This window comes from Varanus komodoensis, unplaced genomic scaffold (assembly GCF_004798865.1).
Source record: "Varanus komodoensis strain SLA01 unplaced genomic scaffold, ASM479886v1 scaffold32, whole genome shotgun sequence".
Classification (NCBI taxonomy): Eukaryota; Metazoa; Chordata; class Lepidosauria; order Squamata; family Varanidae; genus Varanus; species Varanus komodoensis.
Window position 1 is genome coordinate 19,170,945 of NW_025335798.1, and position 20,328 is coordinate 19,191,272.

General features: G+C 38.7%; 1 protein-coding gene across 1 annotated transcript in view; it reads right to left on the reverse strand.

The window, feature by feature from the left end:
- The window catches only part of LRP1B (LDL receptor related protein 1B), a 730,365-nt gene that overhangs the window by 2,895 nt on the left and 707,142 nt on the right, over positions 1-20,328 (reverse strand). The window contains exons 88-90 of the mRNA XM_044438491.1: positions 9,110-9,186; positions 5,569-5,659; positions 1,309-1,447 (exon numbers count right to left, since the gene is read on the reverse strand). Coding sequence (XP_044294426.1) covers positions 1,309-1,447; positions 5,569-5,659; positions 9,110-9,186 — 307 coding nt within the window. The remainder of the gene's footprint in view (positions 1-1,308; positions 1,448-5,568; positions 5,660-9,109; positions 9,187-20,328) is intronic.

Here is a 20,328-nt window from a genome sequence, read left to right on the forward strand (position 1 = left end):
TGGAAGAATTGTCTGCTAGTAACAGACAAGGAATTCGTTTGCCAGGAACAAGTGTACAACTAAAGAAGAGGAAGAGGACAATGATGTGGGTGTACCTGCCTGTAACCGGAGAATGCTTGTATAAGGCTGAAAAAATGTCACATTAAGGAATTAAATGGTTGTTTCACTTTCCATAGGCTTTCTCTGTCTAGAAAATACTACTCTGGATAATGACAAAAGTACGAATGGCATGTTGGAAGAGGGATATGTCGCCTTTTTCATCATGTGGTAAGACTGGTTACCCATCATATTTCTGCAGTAGGTTCTTTTCAAAATTAAGCCATTCAGTACCAAAGATGCAATGATAGTGAATAGCTCAGATTTTTTAAAGAAGACTTAAAAGAATGAATAGGTAATTCCTGTTGCCAGTATTAACTAAATGGAACTCCACATTCACAGGAAGCATGCTTATAGACACTAGACAATGGGGAAAAATGACATTGAAGGTGCCAGAATGTTTGTTTTGCTGGTGGACTTCCTAGAGGTACCCTAGAAACTGCTTGGTATTTTTCTATCATATCAATAATAGCATTGAAGAACAAACACTTTGGGAAAGATACCATGGTCATCAAGTAAAACATGAAATTGGAAAGTCTTAAGAGTAATTTATAGGCATACACTCTTTTGAAAGAAACAAGACCTGGAGCAGTTGAAAGGAGAAAGTTCCCATTGAAAATATTTCTTCTTAAAAATTAATTAGGTAAAAGAGTATGATTAGTGCTTATTTCAAATACTTTGTAGCAATACAGAAGCATATTTAAACAGGTAACAATTTTACTGTTGTTAGGGGGGAATTACAATTGCTATATGTTTTAAGTAGATTAATTGCATTTTTAGAACTTGTAGCACAGAGTTGGTGTACACATGCAAGCTCATCACCTGAGTGTTAATTTGTGAATGAACCATCCTAGTTCAGGCACTACAGATATAGCATTTTGGCTACAATGGAGTTCTTTCATCCAAAAGCTGCTCTGATCCAACAAAATCTTCTGCATCTGGAAGTGTGTATGAGTCATTTTCACCCATTCCCCCTCTGTTCCTCAAATGAATGGCAGGAGGACTGCATCCAAAGGACTGCAGTGGGATGTATCTGGAAAAGGATCGTGTTAAAATTGCATCCCATTTCCACTGCAGGAGCATCAACTGGATTTGAGCCTCTTTCATGGCTAGAAGGACCCCTGTTTGTGCAAATGCAATTTGAATCCCACCCCATGATACTAGTTCATTATTGAATAACACATAATATTTGAGTGAGAAAGCGAACATTACCTTTTCTGGATTTAATGTAAAATCTGAAAGACCTCTTTCACTGTGATTATGGCCCACCTCATACATATTGTAAGATGGGTTTCCAATTTCTACATTGATTCCTCCATTTATTATTGGTTGTCGTCGGATTGTTTTTGTCCTACAACACATCCAGGAAAAATGTCAATACATTTTCCATATAGGCAATATTGTCTTAAAATCCTGTTTTATGGAAGGCATTCTCTATGATTCTAGAAACTTCCATTTTGGAAAAAAAAGGTCTTGCCCAGTTGCATGTTTGAATAATTTTAATGACATGAAAATCCCACTTAGAATTAAAAAAGCAGATTGCATATTTATTCATGTATACATTGATTTTGTATTGTCAGCTTGTCAACATCTCTGATGCAAGGATGGGAACTCTTCCACTGCATCCCCCTATTCTGTGATCATTCCTTAGGGTACTCTTCTCAGTTCTCTGTTATTCTCTCTTTTTAGGCACATCATATTAGTAAACAAACTCTATGGCTCTCCATGCTGCCTCCACCCTGATGACACCTAGCATTCTCTGCCCTTAAACCTTTTCACTTCTGAATCTGTTAGTCCGGCCAATCCACTCGAATGTCTAATTGTCATATCAAACACAACATGTCTATGAAAGAACTATGTTTCTTTCCTTTCAAGCTTCTTTCTGCTCTATTCATATCTTTTGACATTACCGTCATTCTGTTTGTGGACTAGACAAGCAACATGATATTCTTTTTACCTGCATTTCTCTTTTGTGCCCTATGTTACGAAGTCATGTTGTACAGCAAAGTCTGTACAGCAAAGCAAAGTCTGTACAGCAAAGCAAAAATCTCCCCATAATTCTTGGTTCCCACAGATGAAACTCTACCCCGGGCAGATAATTTTCCATCTTGATCAATGCAACCTTCTCTCTGGCTTTGCCCTGTCATACCTCAATCCTCTCACATTCCTGCTATATCATATAAATGTTTAATTGGTTATTCGGACCACATGATTCTTATCTTCAGTTTCTTTCACAGATTTCTTATTCTGTATATCCAGTACAAATTCCAGATCCTTACCTTTAAAGCTATATATAAAGCTTTATATATAGTTTTGCATTTTTTTGATACCTACGAACTCTTACATGCTCCTTCAGTTCTATGACCTTCAACTGAGCCAAATCTTATACTCCCTTACATGGCAAGCCCATTGTCACTTACTGCTGCTAGGTCACCCTTCACCTTTTCTCTCCTTTTGACAACAAGTCTGTCAAATCCTACCTCAAAACCAATATTTTCAATGCTTTTATTTAGCATTTCATTTATCACCTAAATCTTTACTCCCAATTTCAGTCAGACTTTATCTAAATATACCTGCATTTGCTTACATTCATCTACCGCTACAGTACCTTTTTCTCCTCTTCTTCCATTGTATGTACTACATTCTTGGAGGCAGGGGCCTATGAACTGTTGTCTATGTAACTGTATAACATACACTGTAGCTGTAAGATGTGGCTGAACAAATGTCAAAAATATCCATTCAGTGTGATTTGTGCCTAGAACCAATCCAGTAAACTGCTTACTCCCATGCCTGTTTGAGCAGTATATAATACTTTGAAAATCTATGAATAATCACATACTTTTGAATAACTTTAATAAAAGCAACAATGTGGCTTTGGAAACTCAAATCATAAAGTTATAAAATCAGTCCTTTCAGAAAGGAGATAAACAACTAGCAATTAATTTATGTAACTGTAGAATAATTATATATCCCAGTATAAATGACAGATAATGGTTTTACAATTTGCACTGTGTTTTCGTCAGTCATAGATTCCTAATGTGATTTGTGAGAATAAAATTATTAATTTGTCATTCATATATGTTTATGTCTTTATTCAGAATTTTTAAAATGCACCAAATCTCTCTCTCTCTCTCTCTCTCTCTCTCTCTCTCTCTCTCTCTCACACACACACACACACACACACACACACACACACACACACAGGAAGTTGAATTCAGCATCTTCCTTCTGTGGATGGAAGGTTTCCAATCCAGTGGAAAGTTTCTACTGGTAGAAATAGGAAGGAGGTTATCTTTGTCCATCTCCCCATTTCCTGCCGAGCTTCTTTGGAACAGTGGGGGAGGCACACAAGGATGGGAGAGACTATTATATCCCAAGTGCTACCATGAATCCCAGCTCGGATGGATGGCCCAGAAGGATGCAATGGATAATGCTACTGAAAGCCAATGAGAGATCAACGAAAACATCATGAGCATACATGCCATTTCTCTCACCCAACATACTGTTCAGTCTCCAGCATGGTATTCTGCAGGGTATAGTTTGATCTCTCAGCACAGATCAGCTGGTAGAGTGACTGACATGATTTCTATGCTAAAACCCCAGTCTCAGCCCCAACTCAGATTGATCCAAATAATATCTCATCCAGCAACATCTGGAGCTGGTTGGCCCTGAACAACCAGAAAATACAAAACTGGCAGATGTGGGGTTTGTTGTTGACTGTATCTGACATTCCTTGCAGGAGGAAGAGGCTGGTTCTCTCTCTCTTGCCTTTCCAGCAGTAGACAGGCATTTAATTTGGGCTGCTGATAAAGTGGGAAGGAGGATTAACTGATTAGGTGGAGTTTATTTCATTCATTTCTGTGTTTTAATTGTATTCAAATGTATTTGTTTTTATGTCATTTTTTAGTTAAGAATTTATTTTATGGTTAACCATTGTTGGTGGAAAGACTGCATATCAATAATAAACAAATGTTTTTGAAATGTTTGGGTGCAGCTAAGTTAACATTAAGTCAGAGATCCAGGTGTGATGAACATATGAAAAGCTATGTTAGATCAGAACAAAAGCCCATCAAGCCCAGAACAAAAGAAATGTATGTCAAGTCTGCACAGGCCAACCAAGTCCAGTGGCCAACTAGATGCCTATGGGAATCCCATAAGCAAGATACAAGAGCAATAGCATCCACATACTCATTTTCACTAGAGACTGGGATTCAGAGTTATACTGCCATGGGCACTGGAGGCAACCCAGAACACTAGAAAATCTATGTTTAAAATAATGTGGATAAACTCCACAGATAGAGAATCTTCTTTTCAGAACATCCTGCATATAGGTGGTGTCAAAAATGTGAGAGAAAGAGGGCTGGATTAGTGTATAGCCTCTCTTCATATATTTTGCCTCTTCAGGTAAGGAACACCTATATATAGCTCATATATGGTGAGTGGATTTTGATACCTTACTCCCCCCCTTATTTCTCTAAGTAGAAGTGTGGGTTTACCTGAATCCTCACTACGGCTGGATTCAGAGAGCCAACAGGACTGTTTGATGCTGCTGAACTTTGAATCAGGTAACTTACTGTAAATAGAATTTCTTTGGCAGGGAAACATGTGCCAAAGGAAAGATCAATTGGAAAACTACACATGATATGAAAGTCATAACACAAGGCAGAATATCTTTTCTTATTTAAATAAGTAAGGGCCCTTTCCTCCTTAGCCACATACCTGGGGGACACTTCCATCCCACTGCTGTTTCTTAGCCTTAGGGAAAAACACACCCACCTCCCATTGGTGTGTGTGTGTGTGTGTGTTTTAACACCAGGATTGTCAGGAGGTGATTTTCATTGGGATTGTGGACAGGTAAGCGATGATTAAAACTCTGTTTGCTGCATGCTCCTTTTTCTAATAAATATGGGAGCCAGGCACACTACTAAATGAAAGAAAAACAGACAGATGGGTAGACAGACCAGAGAGAAAGAGAGAGAGAGAGAGAGAGCAGCCCTAATATGCTTCCAAATGAAGTGCTTAACATCATGTGTAGTTTGGCCTGAAATTATGTCAGATTAGTTGCATATTTATTTTGCATTCTAAATGGAGTCATAGTCATAGTTAGATCTAGTCTCCCCCTGCCCCATCTCCAGTGTTGCATGCAGGTATTTGCACTGGAGCAGCTTCATGGCTCATCATCATCATCACCACATTTTTTATCCAGCCTTTTTCTTCTTGTAAGGAATCCAAGATGGCTTTCCTTAGCCTGCTCTGCATTTTATATTCACAACCACCTTGTGAGAGAAGTTGGGTTGAGAATCAGTGATTGGCTCAAAGTCATCCTGTGCGTTTCATGGCCAAGTGAGGACTAAAACTCAGATCTCCCAAGCCTCAGTCCAGCATGCTTACCACTGTCAACACATTGGCAATTTTGTGCATAGTATGCTTTCTTGAACATAATTTTAGGCCAGCCAAGAAGAAATTCCTTACCTTCTCTTTCTTTTACAAAGGAGCAAGCCTATTACCAAAGTAGTAATCAGAGTCACCAGGAGGACCAGAGGAACAATGATTGCAATGCTCCCTGCAACAAATAACAGAAGCGGATTTGGTTACTGCAAAGCAATCAGCTGGTGAGGAAACTTACCATTACAACCGACTAACATGCAAGTTTTCTTGTAAGGAATATCAAATGTAACAAGCCAGTGGAGGTAATATTGGCTGAATTCATCATTCCATGTGCTGTTCATTGCATTTAATATTTGCTCCTAAGTACATCAGCAGTGCAATCCTTCACTATGAAAGGGATACAGGTTAAAACAAATGGAGGCAAGAATAAATAAAATAATAGTGTGGTTAGAATCTACTACCAGCCACCAAACCATGAAGAAGGGCCAAATGATGTTTTCCAAAAGCAAATTGCAACTACTTCAAGGAAACATTAAATAGCAGTAATATGAGACTTTAATTACCCTGATATCTGTTTGGAGACAAACTCTGCCAATATAATCTGTTCAGGAACTTGTAACAGCTTATTTCAGAGAGTGTGCGAAGAACATGGTGACTTGAAACTGACCAGCAGAATAGTTAGTTAATGATGTAAATATACGAGGATGTAGGAAGGGAATAATGCCACGCATGAATTCTTGATTTCAAGGCAACCTAAAACTCAGTACAGTCAAGCATAGACCTTGGACTTCAGGACAGCTGATTTTAGTAAATTCAGATTCATAGTAATTAGGATTCTGTGAAGCAAATCTTAATAGGAAGAGGCATTCTAGAGAGAATGGAGATTTTAAACAGGATGTACTAAATCCAAAACTACCTCACTGAGGAACAACCCCCAAAGCCCACACAAAAAGTTTAGTGATGTTCTGAAAATCCAAGGGACACAGACATGAAACTTGAAGGCAGGGCAAGTCATTAAGGAAATGTACAGGTAGATAGTCTGCAGTTGCAGATATGTTGTCAGAAAAGCTAAACCTCAGAATGAGCTGAGGTTGGCAAGAGATGCTAAGAAAAATAACAAGAGCTTCTTTGAATATATTCACAGTAAAAGCAAGACAAAGCAATAATAGACCAGCTGCTCAGCAAAAATGGCAAAATATGGACAGCTGACAAAGAAAAGGTAGAACTGCTCATTTTCTACTTTGGCTCTGTTTTCCCCCACCTGGTATACATGATAAACAAACTGAAGGGGTCAGAGTGCAGATTGAGGGTGACAGAGGGATGGCTAGAGACCTTAAATGAGTTCAAATCCCCAGATGAATTGCATTCAGGGGTGTTTGAAGGAGCTACTGGATGGACTCTCAGAAGCACTATTATCTTTGAGAAGTCCTGGGAAATAGTACTGGAGATCTGGAAATGTCCTATTCTTCAAAAAGGGCAAAAAAGAAGTTCCAGGAATTTATAAACAAGTTGGTCTGATATGAATGCCTGGAAAGATTCTAGAGCATATTTTAAAGTGCTGTAGAAGGCATCTTAATGCTAATGCAGTGATCACTGGAACCCAGCATGGACCGATCAGGAACAAGTCCTGCCACACTAATCTTTCATCTTTCAACCAGTTAATTGCCTTGCTAGATTGTGAACATGCTGTGGACATAATCAATCTGCACTTCAGCAAGTCAGGACAAAGTTCCCCATGATATTCTGATTGGCAAGCTAGTTAAATGCAGGCTGCATGGTACTACTGCTGTGTATATCTGTAGGTGGTTGGAGAGCCCTACTAAGAATGCCTGTCATCCATTCCCCAGAAAGGAGATATGGAGATGTGTCACATCGGGTTCGGTCCTGGGCCCTGTACTCTTTACTATTTTTGTGGAACAGATGGGTCAGGAAATGCTTATCCAATCTATAGATGATACAACATTTTGGGTGAGATAGCAGGCAAATTCCTTGGAAGAGAGAAACAATTCAAAATGACCTGGATAAGTTAAAATCTGGGAGGAAAAACAATATGAGATTTAACTGAGATAAAGGCTAAGATGTTAATGTAAGAAAATACAAATGAATACCCAAATATAAGTTGGGGGGCAACCTGGTTTAGCAATAGTATGTGTGCAAAGAAAGTTGGACTGGAATTTGATTATAAGCTGAATATGAATCAGTAGTGTGTTGAGGCTACAAAAGAGACAAAAGGCATTTTAGGTTGCATCAATAGAAGCATGGCTCCAATATCAAAGGAAATAATAGTTCTACTCTGTACTGGTCAGTCCTTACCTCAAATAGTTCTGGGCAGCACAAATTGAGAAGGATTAAGACAAATTGGATTAATTCAGAGAAGAGCAATGAAAATGATCAGAAAACTAGAAAAGATTACAGGAACGGGATATGTTTAGCCTTGAGAAAAGAAGATTGAGGAGGACCACAATAGCACTTTTCAAGTACCTAAAGGGTAGTCACACAGAAGAATGATGCTCTGGATCATCCAAACTGGCAGAATACAAGCAAGACAGTGGTGTGTGGTGGGGTGGGGGGGGGGGGGAGGTTGTTACAGGGAGGCAGCTAATGAAAAACACCAGGAGGATAACATTAGGGGAAACTTCAGGAACAAAAAAACTGAGTAGAGTAGGGCAAAGGTTCTTTAAACTAGGTTCCTGCACTGAGCAGAGGGTTGGACTCCATAACCTAAATGGCCCCCTCTAGCTCTGATTCAGTGTTTGTTTGTTTGTTTATTAAGAAAGCAAGCAAGCAAGCTTCCTCACAGATCAGAGAATCACAGAATACTGGAGTTGGAAGGGACCAGAAGGCCATCAGGTACAACCTCCTCCTAGGGCAGGACACTTTTATACCAGATAAGTGTGTAAAAAATTGTCCCCTGAGTTTTATTTTTCAGAAGCACTGGATTGGATCAGATTTAGCCCTGTGTAACTGGGCTGACTGATTGGGACTTTCCTGACTTTCCTTCCCATGGCAATTCCTCTAGCCCCTGGTAGCACTGGTAATATGTCAAATGTCCTGATTCAGTTAGAAGGTGGCTTCTACATATATATCTCTAACTGTATATGCATTTGTATTGCTTTGTTTACAGTAACTGGTGCTGGGTCAATGCCCAATCCATTAAGAGAAATACTCCTTTCTCTAATAAAGCAGTACCTATGTGGCCATCCCAGAGGTGAGGACAGTATTCACAGATGCATTTAACTGGCTGAATGTCTGCCCCACTGAAAGTAAGGGGACAAGTAAGGCAAAAGTTAAGTAGTGGAAATCAAGTGTAATAAATTTAGTCTGGCTACCACCCATTATACGTGTTTCCTTATCTGTAAAGCTTTCTATAAACATAATCTACCCTAGCTTTCTACTTTCATTTCTCATTGGCACTTTTGCTCTTTTAGCCCTTCGACACTCAACCAGCTAAACATCTTTTGCTACCATAAAAGAGGCTGCAACTGCTTTGCACCTGTTGCTTTGCAGCCATCTCTAATAACAACTACATGGTTCCCTATCTCTTTGTCCAAATATTATCAAAGTATAACTGGAGCACCAAACACTAAGTTAAATGCTATTACAATTGTTATTAAAAATAACTTACTTGTACTCATATTATCAGATTTGCTGCTTTTGGGTGCTGGCCTTTCACACTGTGTGCCTGACCAGTTGGTAGAGCATCTAAAATAATCCAATTAAGAGAACAAATTTAGCTCATGCCCATGAATCATCCAAACTTATTGAACAAGTCAGACACACAACCCACATATATGGTAAGAAGCCATGTTCCAGAATATATACAATTCATCTCTGTTACAGTGTAATGATACTAACATTCTAAATATTATTTATTTTGCATTTACAGCAACATGTATCAATGCAATTGATAGAATTGTGTTGTAATACAACAATACCAGTTTGTGTGGCTAACATTATGTATCATATGACTTCAAAAATGCAACATCTACCTATAAATGTTCTTAATACTACAGTCTACCACCGTTCAACACTTTCAAACCAGGAAGCATTAAGGATAGTTATACTATTGCTTTTACTTAAATGCAGTTTTTTATTAACCAGCATCGGTTTTTCAATCCTTGCTGTACAGTTCGGTTGCACGAGCAAAGATTTCTGTTCCTATACAATCACTGTGATTTTGCAAACAAACACAGAACTGAAACATCACATTAAATGAAATTATTTATTTTAGGACATACTACTTGGAAGTGAATTCCTCGTTATATGAAGCTGCATTGTTTTAGCTGATGCATCAACATCATTAATTAAAAACCTTTGATCAACAGGTCCTAATTCATTGACAAGATTATTAAAAAAAACTCTTAATATCTTTTTTAAGGCAGCATGCACTAATAGACAAGCATGTATCATCACTGTTCCCCAAAACAAGGACATAGGAACTTTCTGCAAAACTATTGTTCCATTTATATGGATGCATATACTTATTATGACTCATAGGATGAATAACCTAGAGTCCCTTGAACTGGAGTGGGGGGCAGGGCCATAGGGCAGGAACTCCTGCAGGTCTTGCATGCAGAAAGTCCCCATTTCAATCTTTGCCATTACCAAAGCATCAGATAACTGTGCCTTGGCAAGATCTCTGCCTGATAGCTGCTGTTACCTACCATAAAAGATACAGGATAACTAGACAAATAGCTGGACTAATACAAGATGGCTCACTATACTCATAATGGACTGGAAGAACATAAACATATATAAATAGTTGTGCAGGCAAATCACAAATTCTACCCTTTCTACCATCCTGTTCTTATTATTACATTTATATCCTACCTTTCTTCCTCTTGCAAAAAACCCAAGGCAGCTTACATTTTATCCTCACAACAACAACCCTGAGAGTCTGTGCCTGGCCCAAAGTCACTAAGTGAACTCCATGGCTGAGCAGAGACTAGAACCTGGAACTTCCAGATTCCCAGGTCAGAACTCTAAACACTGTGCCACACTGCCTTTTCCTTTCTATTCCTCTGTCTACAACTTTCTTTTTAGCTTCAAATATATGTCTCAGAAATAAAAGCAGCGGTTCTGAGTACCCAGGGCTGAACTGGGGTGCTGCTAAGGTAGGAGGAACGATGGGGTGCTTTTCATTTGTTTATCCTACTTTTAATACCACACTTCCTCCATGGACCTTTGAGTCTATCTGGAGAAGATGTTCTGGTGGAAGTGGAGCCAATGCTGGGGAGACCATAGGATTTCCTGTATCCTGGCCTCTCTGTTCCCCTGCTGGCCCACCAGAATGGCCCCTTTTCTCTTCCTCTGAAGTCACATTTGCAACATTGGGAAGAAGCCAGTTTAGTTATGCCTACAGTGGGTGGGAGGGGATGGCAGAGGGGTGCTAGCACTCAGGGTCTCCCTCCTCAGGTCAAAACAGTGTCTACAGGCTCAGGATGGGACACCAAATCTTATGGCCCCTGGAGCATTGATAAGATTGCTCTCTAGTTATTCACAGAATAAGTCCTACTAGATTTAATATTCAAGAAGCACTTCAATTTTCTAAAATTGTTACATTGTTTAAAGTGGTTATGTAACTTTATTACTTTTCATGAAAAATCTTATAGTATAAAAGAGACTCCGCCATGACACAAGAAAATCTGTTCTAGTGAAAATAATCTAATTAATACAACAGCTTCCTGTTTCACCATGCTTTCTCAGAAGGGGCATTCTACTGTATGTTGACCCATCTTTCATCTAGGATAAAATTGATGATGAGTGCTTACAGAAATGAAGATGAAATGGGGCTAGAAAGGTGAGGTTTATACAAATTCAAAAAATCTTTGGGCAGGGGAGAATTCCCCCACATATACCATGCACTGGGGATGGTACGTCCTTCAAAGGCACAGAGTATAGAGTGTCAGCTGAACAGAAGACAGGAAAAACTGGAAAGTAAGGCTGAATGCCACATTTGAGCTGCTTGCCAACATCTAGGATCCTGAGATAATGGGGGTCCCAAGAGCACATTAGAAATTTTGAAAAACCATCCTGAGTAGCATGATTTCTGGAAGGACATGGCCAATATTAGGAGCATCCCCATGTTCTTTGTGTTCATGAATGTACACAGATGCAAATAGTCTCTGTGCCTGTGTGCAATTATCAAGCTGCTTTTCTCTTTCCTGTTCTTGAGCTGTTTAATCTCTTGTATGATTTTGCCCTTTGGCTGCTCATTCTTGGGTTGTCTCACTCTCAGGCTCCTTGTCTTTTCTGCTTTCTTATGCTCTCTCTCTCTGCATTTTCACGTACACTTCTTCTAGGTCTCAGGGCCCCAAGGAACTATCCTGATGGCCTCTGCAGCATCTCACAATATCTTGTGACAACCAAATCTCATGTGAATCACCTCCTTGCCCAACATACTGGAGATGGAGTGGTTGCCATGGCATGCCTCTGGGGCACCCCGGCAGCTATGGGTGCCGCGCTGGGCATTTCTAGTTTGCTGTGCACTTGAGGAAGGCATGGATGTCTTTAACTAGCACAAAAAGGCAAATCTGCAACAAATGTTGACCCTTTCCATGCATCATTAATGTTGAAATTCAGGTATTTTGACAGCTACTATCAGATGCACTTTACATGGGAAAGGAAAGGGCTAGATAATTTTTTTTATTTAATATATTAAGATAATAAGGTATTGCCCTGTAGTACCCCACAAAGGTACTATGTTTGATGGCATAGGCATCTGTGGCATTTATTATCATTAACCTGTTAATTTTGCTGCTTGCTTTAGGTTGTAAAAGAAAACAGAGTGTGGAAAATGCTTAGTGATTTTGCTCCAAAGCAATTCAATTTACAAATGTCAATGAAACAGATACATTTCTTCAGGGAATAAAGCTTCATTAAAGCCAAAGCAGAAGTTGTCATACTGTATCATTAAATGTTATACTCACATCAACACACCTATTTTTAACATGCACTGAACTATGTATTTGATCATTTCAGGATAGCAAAGCATTTAAAAAACAGCTCTGTTCTCATTCTTGTTTGCTTGCATACCAAGTTGCCATTAATGTTGTAAGCTAAAAGGAGGTTGTAATAAATCATTTAATTTAAAGTAATGGTGAAGGAGCTTGCTATCATCCATCATGCTGTGACCAACCCTCCATATTTGCAGTGCTGAATCTTGCTCTCAGGTTCATTATTCACTTGGAAAATTTTGCTTTTCCATCCATTTATTTATTTTTTAATTTATTTAAAACTTTTGTATCCCATCCAACCACTGACATCTCAGGACAGTTTACAAACAAGGAACTAAAAAAATAACAAAATGTCTAGTGTGTTTCAGTCCCGTATAGAAAAAATAAGTTTATAGCTTTTAAGAAACCAAATTATTGTTACTATCAGAGAGTTTAACTCTGAATCTGCTCTGACTTTGCATATTGATTTTTCTAAACTTTTCATAGAAGCACAGGGTTGTATCCAGAGAAGTCATTCTGCAAGCAAAAAGCTTGTCTTGCATGTGGAAACCCTGTTTTCATCCTTGCACAAATACTTTGATTCTGGTTCAAGAAAGCTGCTGTATAAGGAATCTCGCAAGGCGCTGCACAAGCTATTCCAGAAATCATTGCACAACTCATCATTGTTTCAGGTAGTTAAGCTCAGTGTTCTGCTAGTGGTTGAACAACTTCTAATCAACTTTTCTGATTTTTCTGCTACTGTAATGTCAGATATAGTTCTCAAAGTATACTTGTAAGTGTATTCATCTAACAAAAAGTGAAATATGCAAATAAATTGTTTTGGACAACAAGTGATTTACAAATTACTAGTGGCTACATAGTTTCCGATAGTTACGACTGGAGTTCTAAAAATTGGGCAGAGAGTGTTGTTCCTGTCTTCCTATCTATCTATCACCTCATGTTTATACTGCCCAATAGCTGAGCTCTCTGGATGGTTAACAAAAGTTACAATTAAACAAATGTTCTTGTGTTTCATGTGTGTGGGAATGTAAGAGGAAGAGGAAAGAAGGCACTAATATTTTATTTCTCAGGCCCACAAAAAATAGGTCTGCCTTTAAATCAGCCAACTACAAGTAGAAATAATGAAGTTTTGTGAAGAATACTTGCATTTGAGAAGGTTCACAATTAATAAGGTCATACCTTAGCTTTCATAACCATTCACTGACATCATTTTTCTACTACATGGAAAATAGAGTTCTCTCCAGATTTGAAATTATGTATACTCTTTTATCAATTCAAACTTGAATAATTTAAAAAGTTTATTTTAAAAAACTCTTTAATCATTGAAAGTGTTTTAAAGCCTTGTATTATTCTTTCTATACTACATTTATATAGGACAGTCTTTTTTGTTGGTACTGTATCCCTGTGTGAGGTAAGCAGATAAACCCTTGGGTTGAAGCCCAAGAGAAGAGTCCTTCAGTTTAATTAAAGGGATTATATCCAGCAGCCTCTCTCCAAGAGAAAAGGACCAGGTGTTATTTCTGGATTCATCTTTTCCCTCTGAACCTCCAAATGATATCTCACATTCCCTCGGCCTCCAAAACCACCTTTTGGGTACCACAGGCGCTGCATGGGAAATGGTAACAGATGAAAGCCACTTCCTTCTTCGTACAATGGCAGTGTTTTGTGCATTGAATTCTGCTCATGGGCAGTCTGGATTCTGCCCAGTGTAATACTTGGTAACTTTATGTCATTTTACATTAAAACAAAACAAAAGAAGCAATACAAAGCAGTGTATTAAAATGCAGTAAATTGTTTTCAGTCAGGCAGAGTTGATTAAATGGTTCCTTTCCTCCAATGAAAGAAACTCTCAATTCCATTCACTGTCTGCTGATGTAATGGGTATTTGTTATTCTGTCCTCTCCCTTACAGTTTCCCCAAAATTGCTCCAAAGGGTCCATAAGTGCAGTTGTGTGGAGATGGAATTCACTCTCAGACAGGATAAACTTTTGGATCCAATGTGAGTTGGATATTGGTTACAGAAATTAGGTAAACTATTCTTGGGAACATTGGTGTGGCAATGGGTTCTGCAGAATTCATGTTGAAGCATCACAAGTTATGGATATATTTCATACTTCATGAAAGATGTATGTTTGGAAAAGGTTGAGCTTCTCCAAATTCAGTGCTGTTAGGTGAGACATGCATTTTAAAAGTCTGTTTTTAAATGAAATTATTATAGGTCAATAGACAAAACAGTGTTTCTCAAAGAATCCATTGGTGGACATTTCTAAAGAAATGGTAAAGAATGTAAAAAACTATAAACATATTTCAAGAGTAGTTTTAAAGAGGCCATTTCTTTTTTTAATCATTTCTAGAATATCTTTAAAGCTGGAACCTTCCCAAGGCTGCATTCAACATAAAATACATAGAAAACAGATAGAATAAAAATTCAGTAAACCCATATTCAATAAAGGTTTCATAAAAACAGTTATTACCAATTTAAAGCTTCAATAAAAACAGGTATTGCCATTAAAAATATAGCGGCCTAAGATGCTATCAGAGGGGCAATGAAAACAGGTGTATCTTCAGAGCTTTCCTGAAGAGTAGGCCCCAGTGGAAAGTGATTCAGAGGTAGAGAGGAGGGTCTCTCTCACACTGACAACTCTAATTGCCCTTGGCAGCAAAGTGAGAAGGGACTCTGCTGATGACCTCAGAGTGTGGTCAGGCTAATCTGGTAGAAGACAATACTTCAAGTAACTTGGACACAACCCACGTAAGACTTGAAAGTTTAAGGAACAGCATCTGCCCCTCTGCAATACTTTGACGGTATTGGACCAAATCATGCACCGTTTGAAGTTTCTGAAATGTCTTCAAAGACAGCTCCATCTACAGTGCAATACTGTTGTCTACCCTGAATGTCATGCAAACATGAACTGAGGCAAGATTCTTGCTTTCCAGACAGCTCACCACTAGCATAGTGCCCTAGGGTGGTGATAAGTATTCCTGGCCACCAATATCACATGAGCTCCTCCAATTACTGCTACATCCACAAGCACAACTAAACTGTGAACTTGATCACTGTAGGAAACTGCAACCCAATCTAGGACCAGATATAATCACCTACTGAGATTAAGAAACAATCATTCAGCATTTAGCATCTGATGGGCTGTAGGATTATATGGGTTACCAGTTCCAACACTGGAGACAGGCTCCAACCACGAACCTGGAAATCAAAGCTCCCCACTTACTTTCCCTGACAGCCAACACAGAAAAAAACCACACCATCTGCCCTCTGAGCTTGGAAAAGCAATTTCAGAAAGTGGCAAAACGGGCACTCAAAACAGGGCAGGAAGAAGAAGCCAGGATACAAGCTCTGCTACATGTTACGGGCTCCTTTCCTCTACCTCTGAGACTCGATCCAGCTAGATGGGTGAAAAAAACACTATTTAGCAGAAAAAGCAGGATGAAAGGATGGGTGGAGCAAGAACTGCCTTCATGGCTCCTCCTATGAGGCATAGGATGCCCATAAGCTGTATGAGTCAAATGATTACAGTGCTAATCAGTTTCCTTTCCTAATACTTCCCAAGTAATTAATTTTCTTGCAACTTTGTTTGCAGTCCTTCATCCCAAAACTATTTCCAGGCACTAATTTGACAGCCCTCTTAGGACTGTTAAGAAGAAATGAGAGGTACACCTATGTATCTTTTGCCTACTGAAGACACTTCATCTCCAAACTGTGAATGAGTACTTCACTGGTTTCACTGTAGATGTTGAAAAGCATAAATTGGAACATATGGCACTCTACACATCAATGAACCTGGGGGGAAAGAGGTCACCAAGCACAAGCTTATAAGACCATTCATCCAGGAAGGATGGGAACTACAACAGCATACCACCTAAATGACCTAAAAAGACACCATGGCCAATAATATCAAAAGCCAGTGAAAGTCAGTTTTTTTTCTCACTTAAGCAAACTTAGCAACTTAGCAATATTTACTTCCTAGAAAACAAGGATTTTAAATGAATAATTCTTCATATTATTAAATGGAGTACCCGCCTAACAACAATTTTGTACCGTTTTTTTTCCTGTGGCCATTCCAGCTTGGATCAAAAGGAAGGTAAGATTATTTTCTGTTGTCGGTGGAAAATAGAATTAACTTTAGGCACAAGAGGTCATTTTAAGAATGACCTCTTCCCGACGGACCACACAGAGTTGTAGATCAGATAACAATGCCTAGCTCTGAAACTCATCTGGCCAAAGTGATAGTCAGCAAGACAAAACCATTTTTGAATGTAATACTCTTGAAACAACAAATGGGAAGAGTCCAAGAGTCTTAAACACAGAGTTCCAGGGGGAAACCTATGGATAGTGGGGGATTATCCATTGTCAAACATGAGGTTGAGCAGTAAAGGACCTTTCCTCCTGCACCTGAATATCGTATTCAAGGCTGCAGTCTGACATTTTAACATAATAATACTGAGGAACTTGAGGGAACCAACCTAAATTCCCAGGTTATGCCCCAGGTAGTGCAGGGCAGGGGATCAGGACAAGGGTGATGTACTGGGCCCTAAGCTAGAAGGTCCTTGTGACATAGAAATCTTTCAAGCAGACACATTCACCAATGCATGTCCACTAGAATTATCTTTTGAAAATGCTGGATCTTCAAAAGTACTTGTAGAATCCACATAAGAGGAGAAAAGTTGGGTTCTACACCATCCACCTCCTCAAGGAGATGCCTTGACAGGAAGTCCTTCATTTGAGCATTTTATACAGTTGCAAAAAAGTTTGCTTTTGGTAGCGTGAAACATTCCGACAGCTGCCTGAAGACTTATGACTGGATTCTCCATTCTGGGTCCTAGATGGTCTCTCTGCTCAACTAATCTAATTTTCTAATGGTCAACATGACTACCTTTGTTTTGTATTGATCAGATTGTGACTGTTTAAATAATTCCTAGAAAAGCAGATTACAAAGGCAAAGTAGTAAAAATAGATGATAATAATCTATTAGCTGTCAGCACTTCATATAAATAAAAAAGACATGGCTTCAAAGGGTAATGCACAATATTCTATATGTGACTGAAGGAAGCCTCTTGGCACTGAAATGTCAAGAAAGTTAAGGGACTCTCCTGGATGGTGTTTGGTGAAGCACACATGACTGTGGCTATGAAGGAAAATTAGCTGCGATTTTCTATGTACAGGCAGACCTGTTTTCCACACATAGGCCTCTTTGGTTCCTGGCCAAGGTTTGACTGACCTAAGCTTACAAATCTCAAAACAACTTGATATTATTCAGGGAGCACAAAGAAATACAGATACATAGAAAAATAATAAATGCAGATGGGTCAGATAATTTATCAATTATCCATTATACTGGGTCACATTCATGCTGTCATCTTTTAAAAAGTTTCATCATGAAACAGTTTGAATCTCTGTTTAATACATAAAACAGCACTAAAAGCATTACAAAAATGTATTTCCAGATGCCTAATCATTCTGCAATGTGAAACATTTATGTGTTATTTATAATTATGTTTATCTATATTTATGATTCATTTATATTTGGATCATCTAATGATTAAATAATTTAAGGCAGCATTCTCATATCCACTTACCAGGCACTAAACTCCATTGAACTTTGTGCAATTTACTTCTAAACAGACATACATAGGATGGTATAATTTCCTATTTTCAATTATATTAGTTAACTAGTACCTAGTCTTTTCTTTTTACTTTTTTACCTCTGAAATAGTTTGATTTATTTAGAATGAAATGGCTTAGGACAAAATGATATGAGCTGATTAATGTAAAATGATAATGATGATGCTTTAGAAAATAATTGCACTTTTTCTAAGGAAGAGCTCCTTTCTCTTTGGCTTCTTGTGGGGACCCATGTAATTTTCAGGTGAACTATATTATGGAAGCTTTTCCTGATACCCATCATCAACATTTTCAAAGTGGCTAGTCCATACCCCTGCTTCTATTGGATCAGCTGCCATGTCTTTTACTCCCAAATGACCCAGAAGCATTACTGTTCTGCAGCATTTTGCAGAATAAAAGTGGCCATCAAATATTTTCATCTGAAAAAAAGCCCATTGCAACAGGGTTAGTCAGGGATGAAGGAAATGGGAACTAAGCTGTGTTATTGTCATCACTGCTCGTATAAGTAGAAGTCAAATACCTTTTACAAAGGCTAAAAAAATCCAGAATCCAGCTGTCCCAGTGTTGGCGTGGGTGAGGCGATCAGATCATATTCCTATATTATGTCAGCTGTACTAGTTACTGGTGTGTTTCCAAGACCACTTTAACGCCCTAAATGGTTTGGGCCCATTTTTTCTGAAGAATTTCCACATATACGGCTCCCACATTCTAAGATCAGCACAGAGGGCCTTCTCACTTGCCTACCTTTGAGGGCAATTTGGTGGGTGAATACATGAGAAAAGGACTTTTCTGTAGTGGCCCCATACTTCTAGAATATATTGCCATTGTAGGTCTACTAGGTCCCATCATTTCAGGCTTTCAGGAATGCCCTGAAGAGTTATTTGTTTACTCTGACCTTACTCTGATTATATATTATCAGGTTGTCTTATTCTGACTTATTCTGAGCTATGTTGTTTTCATCATATTTCCACTGTGTACATTTTTATTATATTTTTTTCTATGAATTGTATTGTAGTCCACTGGGGGATGTCTTGCCCTGCAAGGTATCCTAGAAATATTATAAATAAATAAGCAAGCAAGATATTCTGGCCACCCCTGCAAAAGTTAAAGGGTAGTTATAGAGTGTTTTCATTCAATTGGAGAAATTGCTTCCAAATTTTCAGCTCATGAACTAGCAGAGGCCTAGCTATCAGTGTTTTCCATCTGATTCAAGGACAATTTACTGCTTTTTCATGGTCTCATGTAGGTTGTACAACCTATGGTACTTGTTCAATATCTGAGAAAACATGTCATAAAGAAAAAGACTCTCTTTTGTCCCTTTTTCGTTTAGAAATGTAAACTGATAAAGAATGCTGCTCAGATGCTTGTGGGGCACATGTATTTTGGGAAGATAAAGGCTTTATTGTACCAGTTGTTTTGGCTGGTTTATTTATTTCCAAGTGCTGATTGTGACATTTATGTTCATAAATGGTTTGGTAGCAGGTTATTTGAATGGTCAACCTTCACCAATCCAACACTTCCCAGGCTTTAAGGTCAGTTTAGAAAATATTGCTTACATAACTGCTATCAAGATCTATCAGACCTGGAGGAATTACCGACTGGCTGTTTAAACTGGCAATTACACATCTGTGGAAATCTCTCCTTTAGTATGTATGTGTGTCTCTATCAATATGGTTTTGAAACAGACTTTAAAATGCTCTACTTGATGTTTGTAGCTAAGAGACTTCATTTTTTGAACATGCTGATGTTGTTTTAGTTCTGTAAGTGGATTGTACAGTCATATTTACTTTGTTTCCACTGGCTTTTGAGGCTGTTACATAGTGTGTGTATGTGTGTGTGTGTGGGGGTGTTAGGAGGGAATGGAGAAGCTCTTCACTGGGCACATGCCTGGCACCTGCAATTCTGGGCCCATAGGCATGCTGAGATGCCGCTGCCCTTGGTAGCTAATTAGTACCACCCTTGGCTCCTGAGGGAAGGTGTGGCTTCAGGAAGACTGACAGGCCAGCTTTCTTACTCTCTTCTGCTCCCAGCCTATAAGCTGAGGATATGGCCTGTCCTCGTACTGTAAGACTAGAGCTGCAGAATTTTCTACCAAGGTGTATCTATAACCCCGTTTAGATAAAATATGTAGAATTAAGCTTGCTTCACTGTAACTACTTCAAGTGTAAATAAGTTGGCTTACATCTAAGTATTACTGCTTAGCTTTTCATGGAGGAATAGAGGCTAAATCATATAGCAATTTTGCATGCT